Source organism: Podarcis raffonei, chromosome 2 (genome assembly GCF_027172205.1).
Source record: "Podarcis raffonei isolate rPodRaf1 chromosome 2, rPodRaf1.pri, whole genome shotgun sequence".
Classification (NCBI taxonomy): Eukaryota; Metazoa; Chordata; class Lepidosauria; order Squamata; family Lacertidae; genus Podarcis; species Podarcis raffonei.
Window position 1 is genome coordinate 62154158 of NC_070603.1, and position 23120 is coordinate 62177277.

The following is a 23120-nucleotide window of genomic DNA, read 5'->3' on the forward strand; positions in this document are numbered from 1 at the left end:
CAGAACAAAATCCTGCTTACCTGTGACCAGGGTCCTATCCGCCACTGCGCAGGGCAAAGCTCCCGGTTGCAAACTCTCCTGCCCTCTGGGCGATCGCTGTTGCAGTATTTGGCATGGACAGAGCGGTTTGTGTTATCGTGCAGCGGTTGGATGCAGCGGACAGAACGTACCTGATATCCTGTTTTCCCACAACTTTTGCTGCAAGGTTCCCAGTCTCCTGTAACCCATCTGGTTCAATGAAAAAGAAGACCAGGCTGGTGAGTTTATATTGCACATGTTTAAGTCACACAATAATAATTTGATGATTGCTAATTCTTAAAGTCATGGTTTCAGGGCAGCTTCTCCCATCACATCTTGTACATATATTCATGGTGTGCCAATCAGGTAGGATGCACATTGCATTACATCAGCTGCCTATAGGCCCTAATCCCCCACCTACATGTGAGAGTTTTTCACAACTGATGTAGGGCACATGGAGTTGGATTCAGACTTGGTCATGCTTAGAGTGGACCAGTTGAAATCAATGGGACAATTTAGTCATGACCAACATAAGCCACATTGATTTCAGTCAGTCTTCCTCTAAGCATGCCTAAGGAAGGAATTCAAACTCCTGGCAAGGAAACAGAAGGGTCAAATGAAGCTGCTTTCTTGTCTCCTAGAAGTGAACATCTGGGGCAGGATTCAACTAATGAGTTCTGTCAGTGGAAGCACAATACAGCTCCCTCTCTCCCCTAAATTGGCTTGGTTCCAGGGAGATGTGGGGGGTTGGATTGTTCTGTCTGGCAAGTTGAAGGCATGCTATGATGGAATGATTGAAACAGCATGGGCTGCTCAAGCTGAGGAGGAAGAAAAACCTAGTGGGACGTCTCTAAGAATGTTTAATCATGGCATTATAGCTGTGTAATGTTGTTGGTTTTCATTTGAATAATTACCGTATTTTTCGCTCTATAACACGCACCTGACCATAACACGCACGTAGTTTTTAGAGGAGGAAAATCCGTAGGCATGCCACCCGTAGGCATTTCCTCCATAACACGCACAGACATTTCCCCTTACTTTCTAGGAGGAAAAAAGTGAGTGTTATGGTGCAAAAAATACGGTAATTGTTTTCTGTCACTGCATGTATTCTTATCTACCCAAGTTATTAATTTTGTTCCATTCTTGAATTATGACAGTTGAAGGAAACAACAAAAACATTCTACGCTAGGAGTTTCGCTGATCCTCTTCAATACTTAGTAGTTTTTTAAAACTGTTGTTTAGAAACCATTTTGATGGCCCTCCCTCTTCCTAGTTTGACATCTTTAAACTTTAAACTTTAGCCAAAAATTAAAATTAAAATTAAATGTAAGGATAACGTATGGAAACTTCACATGGTCACAAAAATACTGAGCCATTAAACCGATAGATATTATTACATAAGCACAAAAGATACGAGATCTCATTATGCACCCTAACAGTGATCTGAATTATTGTGCTAGATCCCTCCCTATGAAACGTTTGTTTGTTTGTTTGTTTGTTTGTTTTTCCTGTGGCAGCTTCGCTGGATTTACAGGAAAAGAATTTCTTTCTAGGCTCTGTAACAACAGCTATTTGTAATGTTCTAAATAATTCATGTGGAAACCAGCAGGGGGATAAACCACTAAAACAAGTGTTGTTGGTAGATGCTGGCATAGGAGCAGCATAATTCTTAGAGATGAATTTGCTGCTTTGGATATGCTGGCAATTCAGCAATCAACCAAGGAACCGCAGGAAAAAGAACGAGGGCCACAGCAATGCAGTTTGTCCTGCCATTATAAAGCTTTCAGAGCAATCTTATGTGTTTCTCTCAGGAGCACTGCTAAAGTCCTTCTAAATCTTTACTGTACTATGCTAATGAATAGAATATTAACCTCTGTACTTTCTGGATTTTTCAAAATTCAGTAGACACCATGATGCAAAAGGGAGCTTGCAACTCCCAGTAGGGTTAAAAGGAGTTTCATTCATCACTCCTCTGCTGCTGAGAGCCAGCCTTGGTGACACAGAGGATGGCAATTACGTCCTAAAAATGCAAACATTAAAAACCCCAGCATTTCAAACCTCTGGCCCTGAAGCTTTGCCAAGGAAATAGTGGAAAATGTAACAAAGTGCATTAGAGAGTCAGGCTCAGGCTCCATCTAGCCCAGTTTCCTGTACCCGAAAACGTATAAGAGCACATACAGTTCAATAACAGACTGAGGTCTGGGTGAACAGGAGCACCCAATGTAAATGGGGCTCACACCCCTCCTGATCATTTAGGGCCAAACTAGCTAATGGCCACTTCTCTGTCTCCCTGGGAATGCCTAGAAGGTGCCCTCTCAGCCCTTAAATTCAGGCACAATGAACATGTTGTGAGGAGGGGCTGGGATCATGGTGGAGGTGCCACCCCCAACCTACACATGTTCCTTTAAAGACCTTCGAATGAATGTCCATGGTTTGGGACCTCTTTCCTACTAGCTTTTCACCTAGGGCCCTGCCTGCATAGCCCTGTCTAATTATGACTGCTTGTGAGCTCCCACTGGTGTGCAAAGTGACAGAGGGCATTGCACAGATTGTTCCAGAGCTTGCACTGGCTTCCTGCTGTCTTCTAGGCAAAACTGAAGGTCATCTTTTTGAAATGTAAAATGACTTTGATATTATTTACCTTGCGGGAACAGTATTAGGTATGTCGACTCAGAAGTAGGTCCCACCATGTTCCATGGGACTTACTCCCAGCAAGGGTGTGTGGAGCCTTAGAGCCTGGATACTCATGTTCTTTAAGTTCAGCCAGGAACATCTATACCGCCTGAACATTCTGGACCATACCACAAGGACCCACTGACCTTAGTTAGGTCGATTGAGTTCATTGTCCGGATTCAACTAACAAGTGCCGCCACTAGCAGAAGCCAACAAAAGGATCCTGCTAGTGCAAGGGAGCTTTCCCCCACACTCCTCCCCATGCACCCCCCCCCCCAAATTGGCTTGGGCAGGGGTTTGGAGAACCATACACAGAGCAGTGCACCGGCAGAGGAGAGGGGGGAATTGTTCCATCTGGCAAGCTAAAAGGCTTGGGCTGGCAGAATGACTGCTGTAACCAGTGCTTTTTCCCCCTTAAAAAATGTTTAGGAGTACTCTCATTTTCCTACTCATATTCTAATACTGCCCCTCAATGAGGCCAAACTTAGATTCACAAAATGTTTAGGGGTATGCGTCCCCCCAGAAAAAAGCACTGGCTATATCACTTTGTTGAATTCCTCACAATGGATCTACAATGAGTAAAAATTTAACTGAATACACCCATAGAAATATTTATCAATGCTTTTTATCACTACAGAGGAACTCCTGTCCTTTGCGTACTTACCAAAGTCAGAGTCATTTTTAGAAGCACTGTAAAGACTCCCTTGTCTGATTTGGCATTTGAGGGCCAGCCAAAGAGCATATGACAATTTTAATTAATTTTATTTACATTCTGTTGTTACTTGCTACAAGCTATGCATTATGGATGCATTAGAAACTTAAACAGAGAATTAAAGTAAGATTCCAACTCCTTGCAGCCTAGTGGTTTGGGACAGAATTGCCAGAATGCAGGCTGGAGCTATCTTTGCCCATCCATTCCCTTTTTCTGTTAATTTGACTACTCACTTTCAAAATCCAGCAACAATAACAAAAATAAAGCTCTTGATCAGTGTACTCCTTTGTTGTGATGCCCACAAAATAATTATACAGTTTTCTAACGGCTAAAGGATGAACAGGCTCCCTCTCTATTTGTGCGTAAACAGAATAATGGCATGATTAGTTGCGTGAGACATGAATGGGGATGCAAATGTGAAAGCACATTGGAATCTGCTCCCTATTTAAAGCAACAAAGTGCAGAATTACTGCATTCTCAGTTGGGTGTGCCCTTGGATGCGCATCTGAGAGTGTGATGGAATTATGTTCATTGTTCTCTATCCAACAAATGATAATGATCCATAATACTGTTTATACATTCTTAAATTGCATATGGGTATGCATTTCTTTAGGTGGATGGGGCCAAACAGTATCTCATCCATCCTAATCCAAGCCATTAAAAAATAATATCTTTCCCCCCCCAAAAAAAACCAAACCCTGTAATAAGAATAAAGCATGAAATTGGAAAATATCATAATTGCTTAAACAGTTATTTTTGCAAGCCAAGAATACCTACTTTCCACCCACTCCCCAACAAACCCACATCTTTAAAAGCTAGGCTGCGAGTTTTATTGGTCTTTCGATTAGGACTAGTCTTTGACATTTTCTGCAATAACAGCCCATAATGGGTATGCAATCCATAAAACAGAAATTACCCCCTGCTGCCGCTGCCGCCACCCCCCAAATCAAAATCTACTTTGGAATTGGGGAATCATTAATTTTTAGGGAATTTTCCCCCGCAACAAGCTAAATTCTGGGAATTACATTACATCATTGCATAACTCTGTTTGGGCAATATTCTACACACCATGGCTAGAAAGCAGTTCTAACCTAAAGCAGCCACAAAGGAAGGGAGTGGAGAGGTCATTTGAGGCTAGTTCCAGGCACTTCTTGATTATTATGCAACAGTGATGAGTTATTCCAGTAGAAAGAAATGCTTACATTGGCTGGGAACATTCCTGGAGATTACACACTCTGCGAATGGGCTTTGGTTTCTGGATGGACTCACAGTAACTGCGATGAACCATCTTGTGGTCAGTCTTCCTCCGACAACCATATTTTGTAAACTGATGACCTTAGGAAAGAGACTTTCTGTTATCTTCAGCATTCCACACAACTCAGAATGCCCTGAAACCTGCTATGAGACCTATTAAGCTAGGGGTAAAATGTGAGTTTCTCTGTTTTGCAGGGAGGCCTGATTCAGATGCCTATTTACCACCCTCAGAGATCATCCATGGGAATGTGGGGAGCTGCTCGTAGGCCTGCCTTGTGGCTGGAATCCTGTGGACAAACCAATGTTATGAACTCTACAGGCCTGTTTCACTTCCTGCATCAGTTCATACAACAAGAATTTCATGTAACCCCAAGCCTAATGGCAGCTTCTAGAGCTCCCACACACAATCCTGGGGGGAGTGGGGGGGACACACACAAAGTGTCTGAACTGTGCCAGAGATCCCACACTTACAAAGATGTGGGATCTTCCTTTTTTTTTATCTTTATTTATACAAGAAGAAAAAAAACACACAAAAAACCACAAATACCAAATTACATACAAATTACAAAAATAACCATAGACACAGTTTTCTTGGCAAACAATAAAACATCTATTGGTCTTAACACTAAAGACCCAACTTCACGTCTATTCCATATTTCAAATTCATATTACTTATTGCCAATACACATTTTTTCCATAATTAAACTTATTCTCAATAAATCTAATTTCTTCTATCTACCTAGCAACTATTACTGAAGTTCCTCGAATGCTGCAACAGAATTTAAACTACTATATTTATTTTTCAGATATTCTTTGAAAACCTCCCATTTAGAAACAAATTTCTGAGATGTGGGATCTTCCAGTGTACTTGCTACCTTCTACCTGGCATGTGGGGAAATGTTACGGTTGGGTAGAGTCAGGGCTGGCCCATTTTGGCACCTGAGGCGAATCACAAAATGCTGCCCCACCCCTGGCTCACAAGGGGAAAATAGGGGAGTGAAGAACTACATCAGGAACAAGGTAGGGAATAAAGATCAACATTGGGAACAATGAGGAGGAGACCAGCAGTGTCTCCTTTTCACTGAGAGGTCGCTATGTAGGGAGCAGGGGGACCACTGCTGAAGAGCTGGCAGATCCAGTCTCCAAGGAGCACATTACAGCTGCTGCTGGCACCTCAGAAAAAGGCAATGTATTCCTTGGAGGCCGGATCTGACCCCTGTGGATCCTGCTGCCTGAGGCAGCTGCTTCCCCTTACCTAATAGGTGGGGCAGCCCTGGTAAGAGTGGAATGAGAGAGCTTGAGGCAGGTCCTAAATTGCACAGCAGATAGAATTCTGGGAGCCAGGAAATGAATGAACAGGCCCTGATCTAGATGCATACATTTTCCAGAAGCAGGTAGCAGAACCCACTAGCAGTTATCCATGGCTCAGTCTTCTATGGGCTACAATGTACATTCTGTGCTGGAATGCTTATACATTAAAACATGTTGCCAGCACTCATTCATTTATATTCTCTCAGTTACTGAATGGAGCTGTCCTCATGCATTCAACCTGCTATCTGCTTTCTAAATGTGCAATACAGTACAGTGGTACCTCGCAAGACGAATGCCTCGCAAGACGAAAAACGCGCAAGACGAAAGGGTTTTTCGTTTTTTGAGTTGCTCCGCAAGACGATTTTCCCTATGGGCTTGCTTCGCAAGACGAAAACGTCTTGCGAGTTTGTTTCCTTTTTTCTTAAAACCGCTTGAAGAGGTGCAGTTGCGACTGCCCGTGCTTCGCAAGACGAAAAACCACGCAAGACGAAAAGACTCGTGGAACGAATTAATTTCGTCTTGCGAGGCACCACTGTATGAATAATGAGAAGCAATAAATAGCTTGTCTAGAGAGTGTTTCTAGAACTGCATTTTCATGCTATTCATTCATTTACCCACCCATAAATCACAACTGAGGTCGTTCAGGTACATTTACTCTTTGATTTAGTTTACATGTACAAATTTGTCATTAGTGAATTTGAAATCAAATGGGCTGCAATGGGTGGATAATTCATTACAGGTATCACCACAAACATGGGGATTTTCAGTGAAGGCCTTTCATATGTTCTGCTGTTGATAGACATCTGCATGTCTGAGCACATACACAATTACATAGTACAATCCTATGCATGTATACCTGGAAAACAGTCCTATTGAGTTCAGTGGGACTTTCTTCCAGGTAGTGTGCATAGGACGCCCCCCCCCCAAGTAACCCTCAGAAAGCTATGCATATTCATCAGTTAGACCCTTTCTTTACCTCCTCCACAGGGTTTTGAGCACTGTGACCACTTTTTCAAAGCCCACTCAAATGTTACTGAATCTTCCAGAACATTGTTGTTGTCAACATTCAAAGAGTCTTCATGGATCATGTACTTGTACGTCAGTGTAATCTTGACGTTACCATGAGGAATTGCCTGGTCAGACAAATAAGGCATATATTTTCACCAAGGTCATTTGGAATATCATAGAGGCACTTTGAAAACAGATTAAAAGCATGAAAAGTAGGATAGATCCCACCCCCCTTTTAAATTAAGCTTCAGAACACATTTTAGAGATAGAGGGCAACTTTTCTCCCAGTCCATGTGTGGGATTGACCTTCAAGGTCCTGTATTCTTATGATATATACAACTTTTAATGACAACCGGGGCATACACTCATGTGTCCCTTTCTCACAGAATTTGCAAGAAGGGCTTACTACAAGGATGGGCAGGATTAGGACCAAGAGACTGACCACTACTGTTTCCTTGTGGGGAGACACTCAAAACTGTAGAGCCAGGGTGGCCAATGTGTGGTGCCTTCCAGATGTTGGATCACAACTCCAAATACCTTTGGCCTTGCTGCTTTGGCCTGATGGAAGCTGTAGCCCAACAACAACATCCAAAGGGCACCACATTGGCTACCACAGCTGTAGAGAATTTGTTTATTTATTGCGGGTACAATCAAACAATTTAAAAGTAAATGCAATAACAACAACACACCCACCCACCCAAATTAAAGACAGCTTGGGAAAATAAAAGATTGTTTCCAGGCACTAAAAGGACAATGAGCTAGGTACAAGGCGAGCCTCTTGGAGTAGAGAAAGAAGAGGAGGTACTGTCCTTCCACGTCTTAGTATAGTTCCACTTCTCTTCCTCCAGAAAATGCTCAATAAATCCTCCCAGCCAGAGTAGTAGTTTAGCCTGGGCAACAGCCAGACTCTGGCCTCACTCTTATGGCTCTCCAGCCTTTCTTTAGGTATATTTGCCTGGGAAGCTGTGTTGTTCTTCCCCTGCTACCTGCTTTCTCCCTTGCAAGTAAGTCAGCTTGTCTGGTTTTTTTGGACATCTAAATCTGAAACCCCTACACACAGATGTAGCAATATATAAAGTTGTTACCATTAAATATGCCCTTGATTCTTAAAACAGATGTCCTAACAGATGCAATCCATAAAATACTGTACGTATGACTCAGTCTAATCTAGACACTCTCATCTTCAAGTTACTTACCAGAACGGTGATTCCATTACGTAAGGGGCCCATAGTTTGCACCATTTCCCTATCCTCATCGTTCCGATACTCCCATTCTATGCCCATGTTGACAAACACTTTGGAATCTGGCACGTAGTTCTCTTCGTTCAAAATAAATTTCCCTGTTTCTCGGTTCTTGATAGCTAGAAATAACAGGACAAATATAACATCTTCAAGAGACTTCAGTTCACTCTCTCTTTCTCTGTCCTCTGAGACTGGAAGGCTTCAGGAAGAGGTCTGTCTGCGTGCTTTATTTATTAGATGTATTTAGAGAACTTATATACAGTACTGCCTTTCACTTAAAAAAAAGAAGATCCTAATGTGGTTTATATAAAAAATTGAGTAAAAATGTAAAGGACAATTGTCATAAAAGAGAACAAAAACACCTAATAAGACAGCAGACTAGGATCTAAAAACTCCCTAAAAAGGGGGTGGGGTAGGGGGTAGGGGCGCTTTGCCAATAGGACAACAGAGCAGGTGCCAAGCAGGCCTCTTTAGGGAGAGGACTCTGCAACCAAAAATGCCCTCTTTCTGATGACCATCCACCTTATCTTGGATGATGGGTGGATCCAAGGAAGAACACTGTCAGGTGATCTCAGCATCTGTTGGTTGATATGGAGCTAACCTTCCTTTAGGTACCCAGGGACCCAAGTTGCCTGCAAGGCAAACCCTGTCCACCGTTCCATCTGTAGGTGGTGCTATCTTGCCTGACCAGAAGGAAAATGTAGAGATTGTACTCTTGCATGCCACCCCAAACTCCAAGCAGTGCAAGATTCTGGGGTTCTGGGCACTTACCCAGGATATGTGTTTCCTTTGGAAGGTGGTGTCTTTATGATATATGGCTTATTTACACATATATACAACCTGAGCCTACGATGGAGGGGTTCAGAGCATTATCACCCCAAGAGGGTCTTGCTTCTCCCATAGTCACAGCCTTGGATTGCAACAAAAAACAGGCATAGCTCTGTCTCCCAGCTGCCCAACCTAAGGTTACCAGATGTCCCCATTTCCCAGGGACAGTGCCCTGATTTACAACGCAGTCCCCATACAGAATCCATTGAAGTTGAAAAGTGTCCCTGGATTCATTAAAAATTTTTTGGTAACCTTAGCCCAACCTGCAACCTGCCAGCTTCTAACTCGCATAGACCTTCGGGTATAGGGTGGTATAGGCATTAATTAAATAAATAATAAAATCATAATAATCATAACTCTCAAATTTGGACTTTATCTTTCTAACTACAAGGAGTTGACGAGGTGCCCCAGAGCCAGAAATTCAATCCTTGCTGGATCCAGAAATTAGAAGGGTCTCAGGCATACAGCCTAGTTCGCCCTCTCCTCATAAGGATCTGAGTCTCAGCAAAGTTCACCACAAGGAGCTGCTGCTGCTGCTGTTCTGTACGGTGTGCAGAGATGGAGACGCCGCCTCCCCAACATTTGAAGGAAAATATGTTGGCATTGCAGACTCAACAGGGAGTGACTCTGTCATCAGGCAACAGACACTGCTGACTCTCGCACCCTGTCACAGCCCTCTCCCTTGGAAGGAACCCCTCAGTGCAGTCAGCTATTTTATCTAAGAGTTGATAAATCGCTTGGGGCTGAGCCTATGTTATGCCATTCATTTGATTTTGCATTGCAGACCAGGAACTGGAGAACCAGCTGGACCTATCTGATAACAGAGCTGTGAAGAAATACATTCGCAAGGAACAACTGGCGTCTATTGTGCATTATTTTACTTTGTGAATTCTGTTCTAACAGACAAAAACAAATACTTGTCCTGCCTCTTCATCCCCAGTATCTTTTCAGCTACCTGGTCTTTTTTATCTGCTTCAATGGTGTGTCTTACATCAGCTCTGAGACGAAAAACAGAGCAAATCATGCATTATGTTTCCAGATCAAGCAGCTGAATTTCTGTTAGCATTGCCCTGCCTGTTGCATTACAAGTCTCCTGCCCCTGTCCCTGTGGATCCCTGCCCTAGAATCTTGTTTTCTTCATGCCTGAAGTAACAAGATAAGAATGCCAGAGAGTATGTGCAGTGATTGATTTCTTTTCACTATATAATACACACACATGTTGGGGCTTTAGTGTGTTTGGAAACAAACCCACCTGTTCTTTGCTGGTGTGTGGGGGTCTCACTATAATTAGAAAGTGGTTTAGAAAATTCACTCTGCACCTGCTCAGGGGCACCATCTCTTTACTGAGAAATATACCATGTTAGTCATTCTCAAAGTAGATATTATTATTATTATTATTATTATTATTATTATTATTATTATTATTATTTCAGTGGGTCTACTCTGAGTTTGACTAGTAATTTATTACACTCAGAGCTTGTCTACACCAGAGTTCACTGTGTGTTTATGGCTATTGGCATTCCCATTTAATTTGTGTAGTGCACACAATGTTATCCTTGAATAACACCAATCTTGATGTTTCCCTTCTATAAATTCAGGTTTAACCAACACGGGGATAATCAAATGAGTTGAGAGAAACTGGGCTCCAAACCTCTCCACCTGGATGTTTCGCTGCCTTTTGGGGACTAGATCCATCATCCCTCTGCTACACCTCTTTCCACACCCACTGCTTCCTCAATGCTTCCATTTCTTTTCTGGTGGTGCTTGTAACTATTTCAGCTACACACCTGAATGGAGCTTAGTCCTATGTATAATTCATTTGATCCCTCATAAAAAAATTTTTTACAGTGAAATTCTACATGTATCTACTCAGAACTAAGTCCCATAGCGGTAAATCTATATAAGATTGCAACCTGAAAATTTCACGCATAGGAAACAAACAAACAAATGCACAAGTTCAAACTGAGGACTACCCAACACCATCACTGAGAAGGCCTTATACTGGATGAGAAACTGAAACTGAATCAGCAAGACACGCCAACACATGCTATTCTAGGTAAATGTTTCTGTTCCACAGCTCCATGTGCTTTCAGATGCTCAGTTTGTGCCTGGGTGGGCTTCCCTACTGACTTCAAAAGAGGGAGCAGTTTTCCATGTGCACACCATTTAAGGATATATCCCTGTGCTTGAATTTGGATCAATGGCTTAACGTTGCAAGAAGGTAACTTCTGGCCTGAGAGGTGTTTGACAGCTCCCTGTTTTAGCTTCCCCAGGTAGATGGCAAAAACAGGAGGTTAATGACTTCCTGGTTATAAGCTCTACATGGCTAGCAGACTGCAAATGGGTTACATGTGTGCAGGCTGACACTGCGTATGCTGCCTCTGAGTTTTATTAATCTTCAGAAAGAACTTAGCAAATGGAATCAATTACCTAAGGAAATCACTTCAGCTGAATCATCTGGCTGAGATGTTAAGTACAGCAAATCATTCCTCTGTGAAGGTGACTGGATTAGATGAGGCCCCTTTGAACTTGAGGGGTCTACCGTCTCACTCTATCTCTTTTCTGCACTTCAAATGTTGCTGCAGCCTTTGCTACTGAACCTTGCTACAGCCAAATTTCCTGGCCAATCTCTAAAAATAATTAAGTCCTCTTTCATCTTTCTTCCTACTTTGACTGTCAAAATAATAATTCCAAATGTGGCAGTTTCATACACTTGTTGCCTTGCCTTCTCTGTTGCTCTGGGGGGTGGGGGACCAGCCCTCGTGTCTCTTGCGATCCCTTCCTAAAGTGCTGTCAGGGTCGATACCAGGCTTTAAAAGCCGGAGGTTTATATATTGCCCGTGCTTCATCAGAAACAGTTTGCCGAGCATAAGGAATAAGTTTGTACAAGGATTGCTATGAGTCCCATGAGGCTCCCCGGAACATCAGTGCAGGGGAAGCATTTCCTAAAGTAAAACTGGGGGTGGGGTGGGGGAGTGATTCATGGCAGTTACGAAGCTATTGGTTGTGAATCCACTTCTAATTAATAACATTCTGCAAGACATTGTCTATTATTGATCCGCTGAATTGGAAGGAGAGGATTTCAATTACTGTTTAAGCTTCATGATTGATTGAGCATCCTTGCGATGGATGGCTCTGAATCTGAAACTGAATGCACCAGGATGCTATAAAGGCATATGCAAAAGCAGAACCAGTGAGCCCATTGACTAGGAAGCACATTCCCTGTAACAAATAAATATGGAAACTGCATGCAGTGGCGGAGGAAGGGGGTGTGGGGGTGTGGGTCACCCTGGGGGTCATCACTGAGGGGGGTGACAAAATGACTGTATATATGTGTAAATAAACCATATATCCTAAAGACACCACAGTCTCCACTGTCCCTCATTCCAAGGAAACCAAACCCTGGGTAACTGCCTGCAACCTCTGGGATCTCAAACCACTTGGAGATTGGGATGGTATGCAGCAATTTCATTGTCATAATATTAGTTTTCTCACAAGGAGAAATTCTTCTCTTGATTGATTTTATTTTTTAAACAGACAAAAGATATTTTCACATTGTCAGTAAAAGAAAATGTACAGAAAAAGATGGTGAGAGAACAATGCTGATACAGTGGTACCTCGGGTTAAGTACTTAATTTGTTCCAGAGGTCCGTACTTAACCTGAAACTGTTCTTAACCTGAAGTACCACTTTAGCTAATGGGGCCTCCCGCTGCTGCCACCCTGCCGGAGCACGAGTTCTTAACCTGAAGCACTATTTCTGGGTTAGCAGAGTCTGTAAGTAGTAGTAGTAGTAGTAGTAGTAATAGTAGTTGTTTGGATTTGATATCCTGAATTTGTAACCTTGTAATTTGTAATTTGTTTGGATTTGTAACCTGAAGCGTATGTAACCTGAAGCGTATGTAACCCAAGGTACCACTGTTATGTAATACTCACCAAGATTATGAATGGAGGCATCCGATTCTTGTATTAGCAAGTGCCGCGCACCTGCTGGGATTTCAAACATCTTGATGTAACCTGTAGGGACACATTAAACCAGTGCAGGTTGTTGTTATTACAGAGAAAGGAAAAGAGGACAAGATTGAGGAGCCATCCTTCGGGGGGCAAGGTCCCTTAGGCTCCACTCCAGCTGGTACCCCTGTTGTTGACTATGTGTTTTATGAGATTTTATGACATGGATTAGTATTCTAAAGTATCAAAAACCTCTTTGTAGATGATTTCCTCAAAAATGAAATCATATGTATATATATGAAGTAAAACAAATGCATTTAAATTCATTTAAACAAACAAACAATGTTTAAATTGCCCATTAGCTCACTTGAAAGCCAAGCAGGTCAAAGTCTAGAAAGGCTGTTCAAATAGTGAATACAGACATGCACAAATGTGGCCCCATAGAAGGTGTTTAGACCAAGAAGGAAGAACAACCCCACCTCTACTTACCTGGAAGTAAGGCCAACTGAGTAGACATATCTAGGATTTAACTATAAGCCCTCAATCCACTGAGCCTTTCTAAGTTCACAAATGGGTTCACACACACCCACCCACCATAGGCCCTATTGGTGTAGCCCATAGTACTTCCAGGAAAGTACTTCTGCTGTTCTGCACCAGAAGCTGTTCAAATACAAGACTTGATGCAGCACCAGAAAAGAGATGTTAAAAACAAAGTTACTATGTCCTTCTGAAATCTTCCTGCATGCTTCTCTGGGGCAGGAGCACTATACTGAAAATGGACTGACCTTGCTTCTTTGGTGCCCTGGAGAATGTGCCTTTCACCACTTTGCAATGGGTGTTGTCTCCACCACACACGCCACACTTGTCCTCTTGCTTTGACGAGCCAATTACCTTGTCACAGCCAACTTTCTGCAAAGAATGAAAAGCAATTACTCCTGCTTGTAAGAGCCTGCATTTTCCTCCGGGTTTTCTTTTCACCAGACAAAGATATAATAAACAGCACATTTGTCTCTTCCTAAAAGGGCATGTTGATATCCACATGAGTTTTTATAATGACATTTCACCCTGATAAATTGGTTTCTAACTGCTTGCTTAACTGAACTCTGATATTAATTCATTATCAAAGGATTTCAAGTACATGTTGCTATTCAGGATTTGAGCATATTGCAGGCATTTAATCCAATTCACATAAATATTTGGCAATTCATGCTCAGAAAATAACACTGAAGACAACAGTACACATTTCTCCACATGAAGAAATGGTACTCCAGAAATGAATGCGGCCTCTAGTCATACACTATGGCGAAGAGCCCCAGTGCAAAGACCTCCAGGCAACAGACAACAGAATGTTTTGGTGTTTCTTTTCCAATAGCTAAGAGGAGAGAAGAAGCCATTTGGAGGTCTAGTAGATGGACAGAGAAACTAATAAAATCTTGCATATGTGTGACATTCTCATGCACATGTGACTGTGGCTTGCAACCACTGTGTTTTCCTGAAAAGAAATCAAGTTAGTTGTATGCTCAAGAGCCTTCTCAAATTAGATACTGAATTCACTTTGCAAAGGTACTAGGCATGGCTGAACGGTTATCAGCCCAATTCCAAACCCAACTCCATCCCTCTTAGGCAGGTAACTTTTCAGAGACTCTAGTAAAACAATGAACCATGGCATGATTGATTTTTAGTAAACTTCAGTGATTACACTTAAAATGACTACTTATTTGTAGATGCGTCATGGAGAAAAGTGTCCCATTGAAATATTAATATTATACTCATTCTTGCAAATAAGAAACTGGAAAAAGGAATTAATGCCACAACTTACCAGGCACTCCCCTCGTACACAGATACTATGAGGATCCTTATATGAGCACCTTGTTCCATCATGCACCAGTCTTTTCATATACACAACATCATTAGTTTCCTTGGACTCACAGTAGAGATGACACCTTTCTTTGGCTACAAGGGAAAAGAGTCCTGTGATTTATCTCTTCAACTGATGGTTCTTATCTGATCAGACTGCAGAAGGCAATTCAGTTAAAATAATGATCTTTGAATAAAAATGTGCAGATTTCCAAAGATTCCAATCAACCCACTAGCAGTAGAATTTAGATCCATGTAGAAGGGTTCTAAGTTCAGCAGAAGTGGACCACACCAAGGTTACCAGACGTCCCTGTTTCCCGGGGACAGTCCCCGGATTTACAAATCAGTCCCCTGACAAAATCCATCTATTTAGTGGGAAGTTGAGATCCTTTAATGCAGGGATTTACTGACCGTTGGGACCTGGATTTGGGTCAGGAGGTGATTGGAGTTGTGGGGGCCTTTGGATTTGGAGGAATTTTGAAACATGTCCTGAAATATTATATGGACCTTAGTTTTAACTATGGAAAGTTGGCTGACCTGTCAAGAAGGAATAAAAGCATTGCTAGGTTGGAGTCTCCTCGAGATCTGCTTTTCAGCATCAAAGAATATGAAGAAGACCTGCAGAAGGGACTTGGAAAAGAGTTAAGAGCCTCGGACAGAAGATCTCCAGGTTGATGAACTATATGGAATTGACGGAAAGGACTGGGAGAAGAGATGGTGGAAGAAGATTGGAAAAGTTTAAAGTTTATATATATAAATACTGTAAAATTAATGAGTGTTAGAAAAATGTTGGAATGAAATTTTATGGCTTTAGTAGAAATGTTATAAGGAGTTAAGCATAAATAAGTACTTTAGCATTAATGGAAAATAAGGTTAAAAATATGTTAAGATATTTATATGACAAAAAATAGAGAAAGATGGAAAGGAATTGCTTAAACAATTAACAGAAGTGGAATACAAAAAGGGAGGTGGGGTGACTTCCGGGTTAGCGCCAACGGCTAATGGCGGATTCCCTCCGAGCTCCGGAGGGAATCGGCTCCACAGGATCAGGGTCGTACCGCTGCGGCGACGCGGAGACCCTTAAAAATCACAGGCGGAGAAGCCTGTGAACCTGGTGACTCGGCAGGCACCATTTGCGCCACCCCCGACCTGCGAAGGAGCCTTTTTAAAGGCTTCGGAACGGGGGACGGGGTGAGCGGCGCGGTGCTGTGAGTCATCTGCTTCTCCTGTGGAGTGAAGCCGCGCTGCCATGGCCGGAGAGCGCTGACTTCTTCTTGTGATTTGGACTTCAAAATAACAACCTGTGAGTAGTACGGAAATTGGATTTTTAAAGAAAATTTTGCGGTGAATTAGGTACGATCGGGGGAGGTGTAAACAGGAAGTCAGCCTCCTCCTCCTGTAAATAATCTAAAGCAAGGACCTGCTAACTAAGGTCGAGAGAATTTTTTCTTTTATCATTTGGCAAAAGACATTAATTTCACGATTTGGCACTAGAAGAAATCTTACTGGAGGATAAGAGCTAATTTTGGGAGCTGAAGTGCCACCCCCCCGGACCCGGGAGTGATCCGCGAGAGAGCCTGTTGAAGGTATTGGAAGAGTTTGACAGCTGTCAAATTAGCTGTCAGACGGAAAAATAGAACTTTGTTTCTGTTGCTTCTGCTGGCTATACTTGTTATAATTTGACTATATTTTGTTGAAAACAAGGAAGGACTGATACAAACTGTCAGCGCTGCCCAAGGTCCCAGCTCACACAAGACCAACGCTGCTTCTTGCTCAAGTTCAAAAGTCTTTATTGAAGTTCAGTCTCATTTCCAGACGTGCAGCGCGCAACGCTACATCTATCCGTCAGATCATAGAAGTCCCATCTGAATCTCCGCCCCCCTGACACCAGCTTAAGATTCTAGCTTTACTCCACCTCTTCCTCTGTTCCTTCTTTCTCTGGGTCCTTCTGCTAGTCGGAGTCTCTGCCCTCCGAGATTCTTCTGACGCTGATTCTCCCGACTCCTCCTCCCCCCTCTTTCGGGCTTTAGGACCTGGCTCCCAATCCGGGTTTTCTGCTGTCCCGCGCTCCTCCACATTTGAACTTGGCGCGCGCGCGCAGCCTCCCACTTTCCTTCTGACCGTTACACTTGTGTCACTGCTCCCCCTTTCGGGGAGGCTAGCTGGACCTGCCCTTCCCTCCGTCTCCCCACTCCCCGATGGAGGAGACGCTGGTCCTGACTCCCATGCCTCTTCTCCCCCACTGTGCTCTGGTGGGGGAACTGGCCCTACTTCTCCGCTACTCCTTTGGGACTCCCCTCTGGTTCCCTGTTTATGGATCGTCCCCTCTGGGATTCGCCTCGCCCTTACCATAGGCGCCCCCTCCTGGGAATCTTCTGATTCGCTGGAGAAGCTCATGGAATCTCTCGGTCCACTGTCATATTCCCCTACGCTCCCCTCTGATTCCTCTCCTCCGCTCTCTATTTGCTCTCTCCCCTGCTCTTCTGCTCCTGAGCCTCTGACATCCATCCCCCCTCGAAGCCCCCCCTTCCCCCCTCCCCCTCTTCGGGTGCGGGTTCCAGGTGCTCCAGCGCTGGGGGTGTGAGTGCTGGCTTCCGTTCTCTCTCCCTGGTGTGCAACCGTCCAGCGGGATCAGGCCCCCCCACGATGGGTTCGTCGACGTCGACTTCCTCTGCTTCCATTTCTCTGCTGTCGTGCTCAAAACCAAGATCCTCCCCCCACACGTCCATGTCCTCCTCTCCCCCCGGTCCCTCGGGTGAGGCTGTGTGCAAGGGCCCCCTCAGCAGTTCCCTGCTCCACCCCACTTCTGGTTGAGTGTCCCACCAATAGGAGCGGTCCGTGGCAAACCCCGAGAGCGACCCCTCCGGGGAGCTCATCCCCGGCGTCGGCTCCTCATCTGAGGAGAAACCTTGGAACGTGCTGGCTGACAGTGTGGGTGTGAAAAGCCAGTCGTCAAAATACTCCGCCGGCATGGGTCTGTGTGGGAAGATCGAATGGAACTCGTCTTTGAGATAGTGCTCCTCCACGGCGTAGCACGGCACCCACTCGTTGGCGCTGGCCGGAGTACCCTCCCTGGCGAGGAGATATTCAACTCCCTCTTCCCCCCATCTTGAGTCCAAAATCTCTGTGACCTCGTTGAGTGGCGTCGCCCTCTGTGGTCCCTCCCCTGCTGGCGATGGGCTACGTGGAGCTGGTGCGGTCCCTGGCGCCTGAAACCTGTGGGGCGCCTTGTAAGGCGTGAGCACTGACCTGTGAAAGACTGGGTGCATTCTGGAGCCCTCCGGGAGTGTCAACCGGTAGGCCACTGGATTGATTTGTGCCGCGACCTGGTAAGGTCCCAGCTGCTTGTGTCCTAGCTTCCTCTTAGCTAGCGTTCTGGCCGGCACTGCCTGAGCTGCTAACCAGACCCAGTCCCCTACCTGTATGTCTTCCCCAACCCTCCTGTGCCTGTCTGCCTGCATCTTGTAGGCGTGTTTCGCGAGTTCCAAGTGCCTTCGGAGTTGCTCATGGACCTCCTGTAACTCTGCGGCTAAGTGCTCTGCCCCCCGTGGCTCCCCCTCTGCCTCGGTCTCCAACCCCGGGAAGGTTCTGGGGTGGCGCCCATTGTTGGCGAAGAACGGTGTCACCCCTGTAGACCCGTGCTTCGTGTTGTTGTAGGCAAACTCGGCTAGCGGTAGGTAGTCCACCCAGGTCGAGGGCTGTTGATTGGCGTAGCAGCGCAGGTACTGCTGCATGATGGCGTTGACCCTCTCCGCTTGTCCGTTGGTCTGCGGGTGTCGTGCCGACGCTAAGTTGATCTTGACGTTCAGGATGCCCAGCAGCTTCTGCCAAAAGTTCGAGATGAATTGGCGGCCCCGGTCGGACAGGATGGACCGCGGCAGGCCGTGAGCTTTGAACACGTGGTCTATGAACAGCTTGGCGGTCTGTTCCGCTGTGGCCACCTTCGCGCACGGAATGAAATGCGCCATTTTGGTGAAGAGGTCTACGACCACGAGTACTGCTGTTTTGCCGCGCGAACTGGGCAGATCTGTAACAAAGTCCAGGGCCACTTTCTCCCATGGTTCGAGCGGCGTCTGCAGCGGTTCCAGCAGACCCGCCGGCTTCCTGTGTACTGGCTTGGCCCTTTGGCAGGTGTCACACCTGGAAACGTAATCCGCAACTTCTCCCCGCACCTTGGGCCACCAAAAGTCCCTGGTGACTAATTCCGCCGTCTTGTCCTTGCCGAAGTGCCCAGCGCTGGGCGCGTCGTGCAGCTGCTGCAAGACTCTCGCGCGAAGGTCTTCTCCCGGTACGTAGAGAGCCCCTTTGCGGAGGAGTAGTCCGTCGCGTATCTGGAACTCGTCGTCCCTCGCTGTGCCGTTTCGCACCTCCTCCATCTTGGTTTGCGCAAACGAATCCGCCTGTAGCGCACGACGGACTGCGTCCAGGTCCACTGCGGCTGAAGCGCACGCCCACACCTCTGGTGCGAAAATGTGTTTGGCCGCTGCCTGTGCCGCTTCCTCGAGATACTGCGGCTTCCTGGATAGCGCATCCGCCATGACGTTGTTGTCTCCCGGGATGTATTCTATCCGGAAATCGAAATCTGCAAAGAACTCCGCCCAGCGGATGTGTCTCTGGTTCAGGAATTTCGCCGTGCGCCAGTACTCCAGGTTCTTGTGGTCCGTGCGAACCTGCACCGTGTGTCTGGCTCCGACGAGGAAGTGCCGCCACGCCTTGAAAGCTGCATGAATGGCCAGCAACTCCCTGTCCCAGATGGTGTAGTTCTGCTCCGACGTGCTGAGCTTCCTGGAGTAGAATGCGCACGGTCTCCAGTCCCCTTGCGGATCTTGCTGCAACAGGACCGCCCCCACCGCTCTGTCCGAGGCGTCCGTTTCAACCCTCATCGGTTTGCTGGGGTTTACGTGTAGCAGCTGTTCTTCGGACGCGAAGAGACGCTTGAGCCTCCGAAAGGACTGCTCCGCCTGGTCCGTCCAGGTGAACTTCTTCTTCTTGGAGCTGAGGGTGTCCGTGATGGCCGCTGTCTCCTTCGCGAACCCCTTGATGAACTTGCGATAAAAGTTGGCGAAACCGACGAACTTCTGGACCTCCTTCCGGTTGCGCGGGCTCTTCCAGTCCAACACTGAGCGGACCTTGGCGCTGTCCATGGCAAGTCCCTTGTCGGACAGCTTGTAGCCCAGGAAATCCACCTCTGTCGTGTCGAACTGGCACTTCTCCAGTTTGGCGTAAAGTCTGTGCTCCCGTAGTCTCTGCAGGACCTCCTTGACGTCCTCCTCGTGCGCCTCCTGCGAGTCCGAAAAGATCAGGATATCATCTAAAAAGCAGACGCACTTCTTGTAGAGGAGTCCCGCTAGCACGTGGTGCATGAAAGCTTGGAAACAATGGGAGCCATTTTGGAGACCAAACGGCATGACTCTGTATTCATAGGTTCCTAAAGGCGTAAACATGGCTGTCTTCCACTCGTCGCCCTCCCGCATGCGTATAAGGTTGTAGGCCCCTCGTAAATCCAACTTGGTGAAGATCCGTCCCTTCCTCACCGTCGCGAGCAGGTCGTCAATTTTGGGCATGGGGAATGCTGTGGGCTTTGTCCTGGAATTGATGATTCTATAATCCACTATGAGCCTCCGTTCGGGCGTGTCTCTCTTCTTCACGAAAAACACGGGACTGCCCCCCACTGCTTTGGATTCCCGGATGAATCCCCGCTTCAAATTGCGATCTATGAACTCCCTGAGTTCTTGCATTTCGTCTTCAGACATGGAGTACAGTTTCCCAGTTGGCAGCGTCGCCCCTGGCAGGAGGTCAATCTTGCAGTCGTAGGGTCTGTGGGGAGGCAGCTTGTCTGCTTCCTTCTCGCAGAAGACTTCCAAAAAGTCCTTGTACTTGTTGGGCACCGCTTGCACCACGCCTAGGTGTAGCTGCGGTGCATCCTCTTGCCCCTCTCCTTCCTGGCAGGTCTGGATGCAGTGCGCTGCGCAGTAGGAAGAGCAGAAGGTCAATTGCCGCTGGTACCACGCTAATGCCGGGCTGTGCCTATCCAGCCAACTCATGCCCAACACTATGGGCGTGTCCGACAGGTGGGTGACGTTGAAACTGATGACTTCGCGGTGGTTTCCAATTTGCATCACCAGAGGCGGTGTTTGCTGTACCACCTCTCCTCCCAGTATCTTCCTGCCATCTACCGTGACAACATTTAGGGGCATCGTGGCTGGCAGGAGTGCTATGCGATGCTGCTTGACGAAGTCCAACCCTACAAAGTCTGCGTTGCTACCAGAGTCAATGGTAATAGGGACCTCCAGGGTGAGCCCATCGGGCAGCTGGAGCGATGCAGTGAGTTGCACCACTGGTTTGGGTGGGAGGGGGTCTGTGGGCTGCAAAATCTCTGGGGACTGTTTCACTGACTCGCCTGGTTGAGCCCCAGAGCCTCCATCTCCAACCAGGCGTCGCCTTTTCCCTGCTGCTCAATTCCCTGCTGAATTCCTCCTTTAACAGTTGCTGAGGCTGCAGTGTGCTTCTGGAGCCTCTGGGGACACTCTTTCGCCATGTGCTGTGCACTGTCGCAGATGTAACACTTCCTGCTCCCTCTAGGAGCCTTCGCCTTGACTGCTCCTGGTGTCTGGGCTCTGCTTGCTGTCTGAGCCCTTGCACCTCCGATTTCCATTGGCTCCTCTCCACTTATGAGAGGAGGCGTGGACTGAGCGCGCTCTGTCTCTCTGGGTAGGAAGGGAGTCGTTCTAACTGACGTGTTTGCTCTTCGCCCCTCCTCCCTGCTCCACGGGCGTTCTTCCAGGCGCACCCCAATTGCAAGCGCCCTTTGGACTACTTCTGTTGTATTTTGGGGTCTCTCCCCCCTCGCCAGTTCATCTTTAACGGCTCCATTCAGCCCCTCCCAGAACAGATCCCTGACGGCAGCTGAGTCCTTCTGCCAGCCCAGCACATTTACTAACCCAAAAAAGCGGGAATGATACTGGCGCACCGTCGCTCTCCCTTGTCGCAATCCATGCATTTCCCTTCTAGCGACATCCACATCCACCGTTGATTTAAAGCAAGCGTCCATGGCTCCAATAAAAGCGCTTGAATCTTTGAGGGCGGGGTCATTTTCGCGTAGCAAAGTTCGCAGCCACGACTTAGCTTCCCCATGCAGATGAGTGATTATGAAACCCACTTTCTCCTCCTCATCTCTAAAATCTTTCCGAAGCAAATTGAGCGCGAAGACTACTTCTGCTCTGAAGTTAGGGTACTGCTGCAGGTTCCCGTCAAAATGGGTCACAAGGCTTGCCCCCCTTTTCCCGAGGCTAACTCCCTCCGGCTTGGCTCCCAGCTGCCCCTCCTTTCCCCATTTGTCCCACCTGGCTTGCAGATCCTGGCAGAGCGCAGCTGTGTCTTCTTCTTTTTTCCTAGACGCAGCTAATTCTGCGTAGAGCGTTGACACCGCTTCCTGCAATTGCTTGACTTTTTCCTCAGTCGTCATCTTTGCCTATCTCCGTGAGCTCGCAGAGTTTATTTGAGATGGGACTTACTGTCAGCGCTGCCCAAGGTCCCAGCTCACACAAGACCAACGCTGCTTCTTGCTCAAGTTCAAAAGTCTTTATTGAAGTTCAGTCTCATTTCCAGACGTGCAGCGCGCAACGCTACATCTATCCGTCAGATCATAGAAGTCCCATCTGAATCTCCGCCCCCCTGACACCAGCTTAAGATTCTAGCTTTACTCCACCTCTTCCTCTGTTCCTTCTTTCTCTGGGTCCTTCTGCTAGTCGGAGTCTCTGCCCTCCGAGATTCTTCTGACGCTGATTCTCCCGACTCCTCCTCCCCCCTCTTTCGGGCTTTAGGACCTGGCTCCCAATCCGGGTTTTCTGCTGTCCCGCGCTCCTCCACATTTGAACTTGGCGCGCGCGCGCAGCCTCCCACTTTCCTTCTGACCGTTACACTTGTGTCACTGCTCCCCCTTTCGGGGAGGCTAGCTGGACCTGCCCTTCCCTCCGTCTCCCCACTCCCCGATGGAGGAGACGCTGGTCCTGACTCCCATGCCTCTTCTCCCCCACTGTGCTCTGGTGGGGGAACTGGCCCTACTTCTCCGCTACTCCTTTGGGACTCCCCTCTGGTTCCCTGTTTATGGATCGTCCCCTCTGGGATTCGCCTCGCCCTTACCATAGGCGCCCCCTCCTGGGAATCTTCTGATTCGCTGGAGAAGCTCATGGAATCTCTCGGTCCACTGTCATATTCCCCTACGCTCCCCTCTGATTCCTCTCCTCCGCTCTCTATTTGCTCTCTCCCC

At 46.6% G+C, this 23120-nt stretch overlaps 1 protein-coding gene across 1 annotated transcript in view; it reads right to left on the minus strand.

Moving 5' to 3' along the window:
* ADAMTS2 (ADAM metallopeptidase with thrombospondin type 1 motif 2) overlaps positions 1 to 23120 on the minus strand; it is a 220160-nt gene that overhangs the window by 8869 nt on the left and 188171 nt on the right. The window contains exons 13-19 of the mRNA XM_053376966.1: positions 14814 to 14947; positions 13780 to 13903; positions 12980 to 13060; positions 8173 to 8336; positions 6945 to 7101; positions 4606 to 4738; positions 21 to 228 (exon numbers count right to left, since the gene is read on the minus strand). Coding sequence (XP_053232941.1) covers positions 21 to 228; positions 4606 to 4738; positions 6945 to 7101; positions 8173 to 8336; positions 12980 to 13060; positions 13780 to 13903; positions 14814 to 14947 — 1001 coding nt within the window. The remainder of the gene's footprint in view (positions 1 to 20; positions 229 to 4605; positions 4739 to 6944; positions 7102 to 8172; positions 8337 to 12979; positions 13061 to 13779; positions 13904 to 14813; positions 14948 to 23120) is intronic.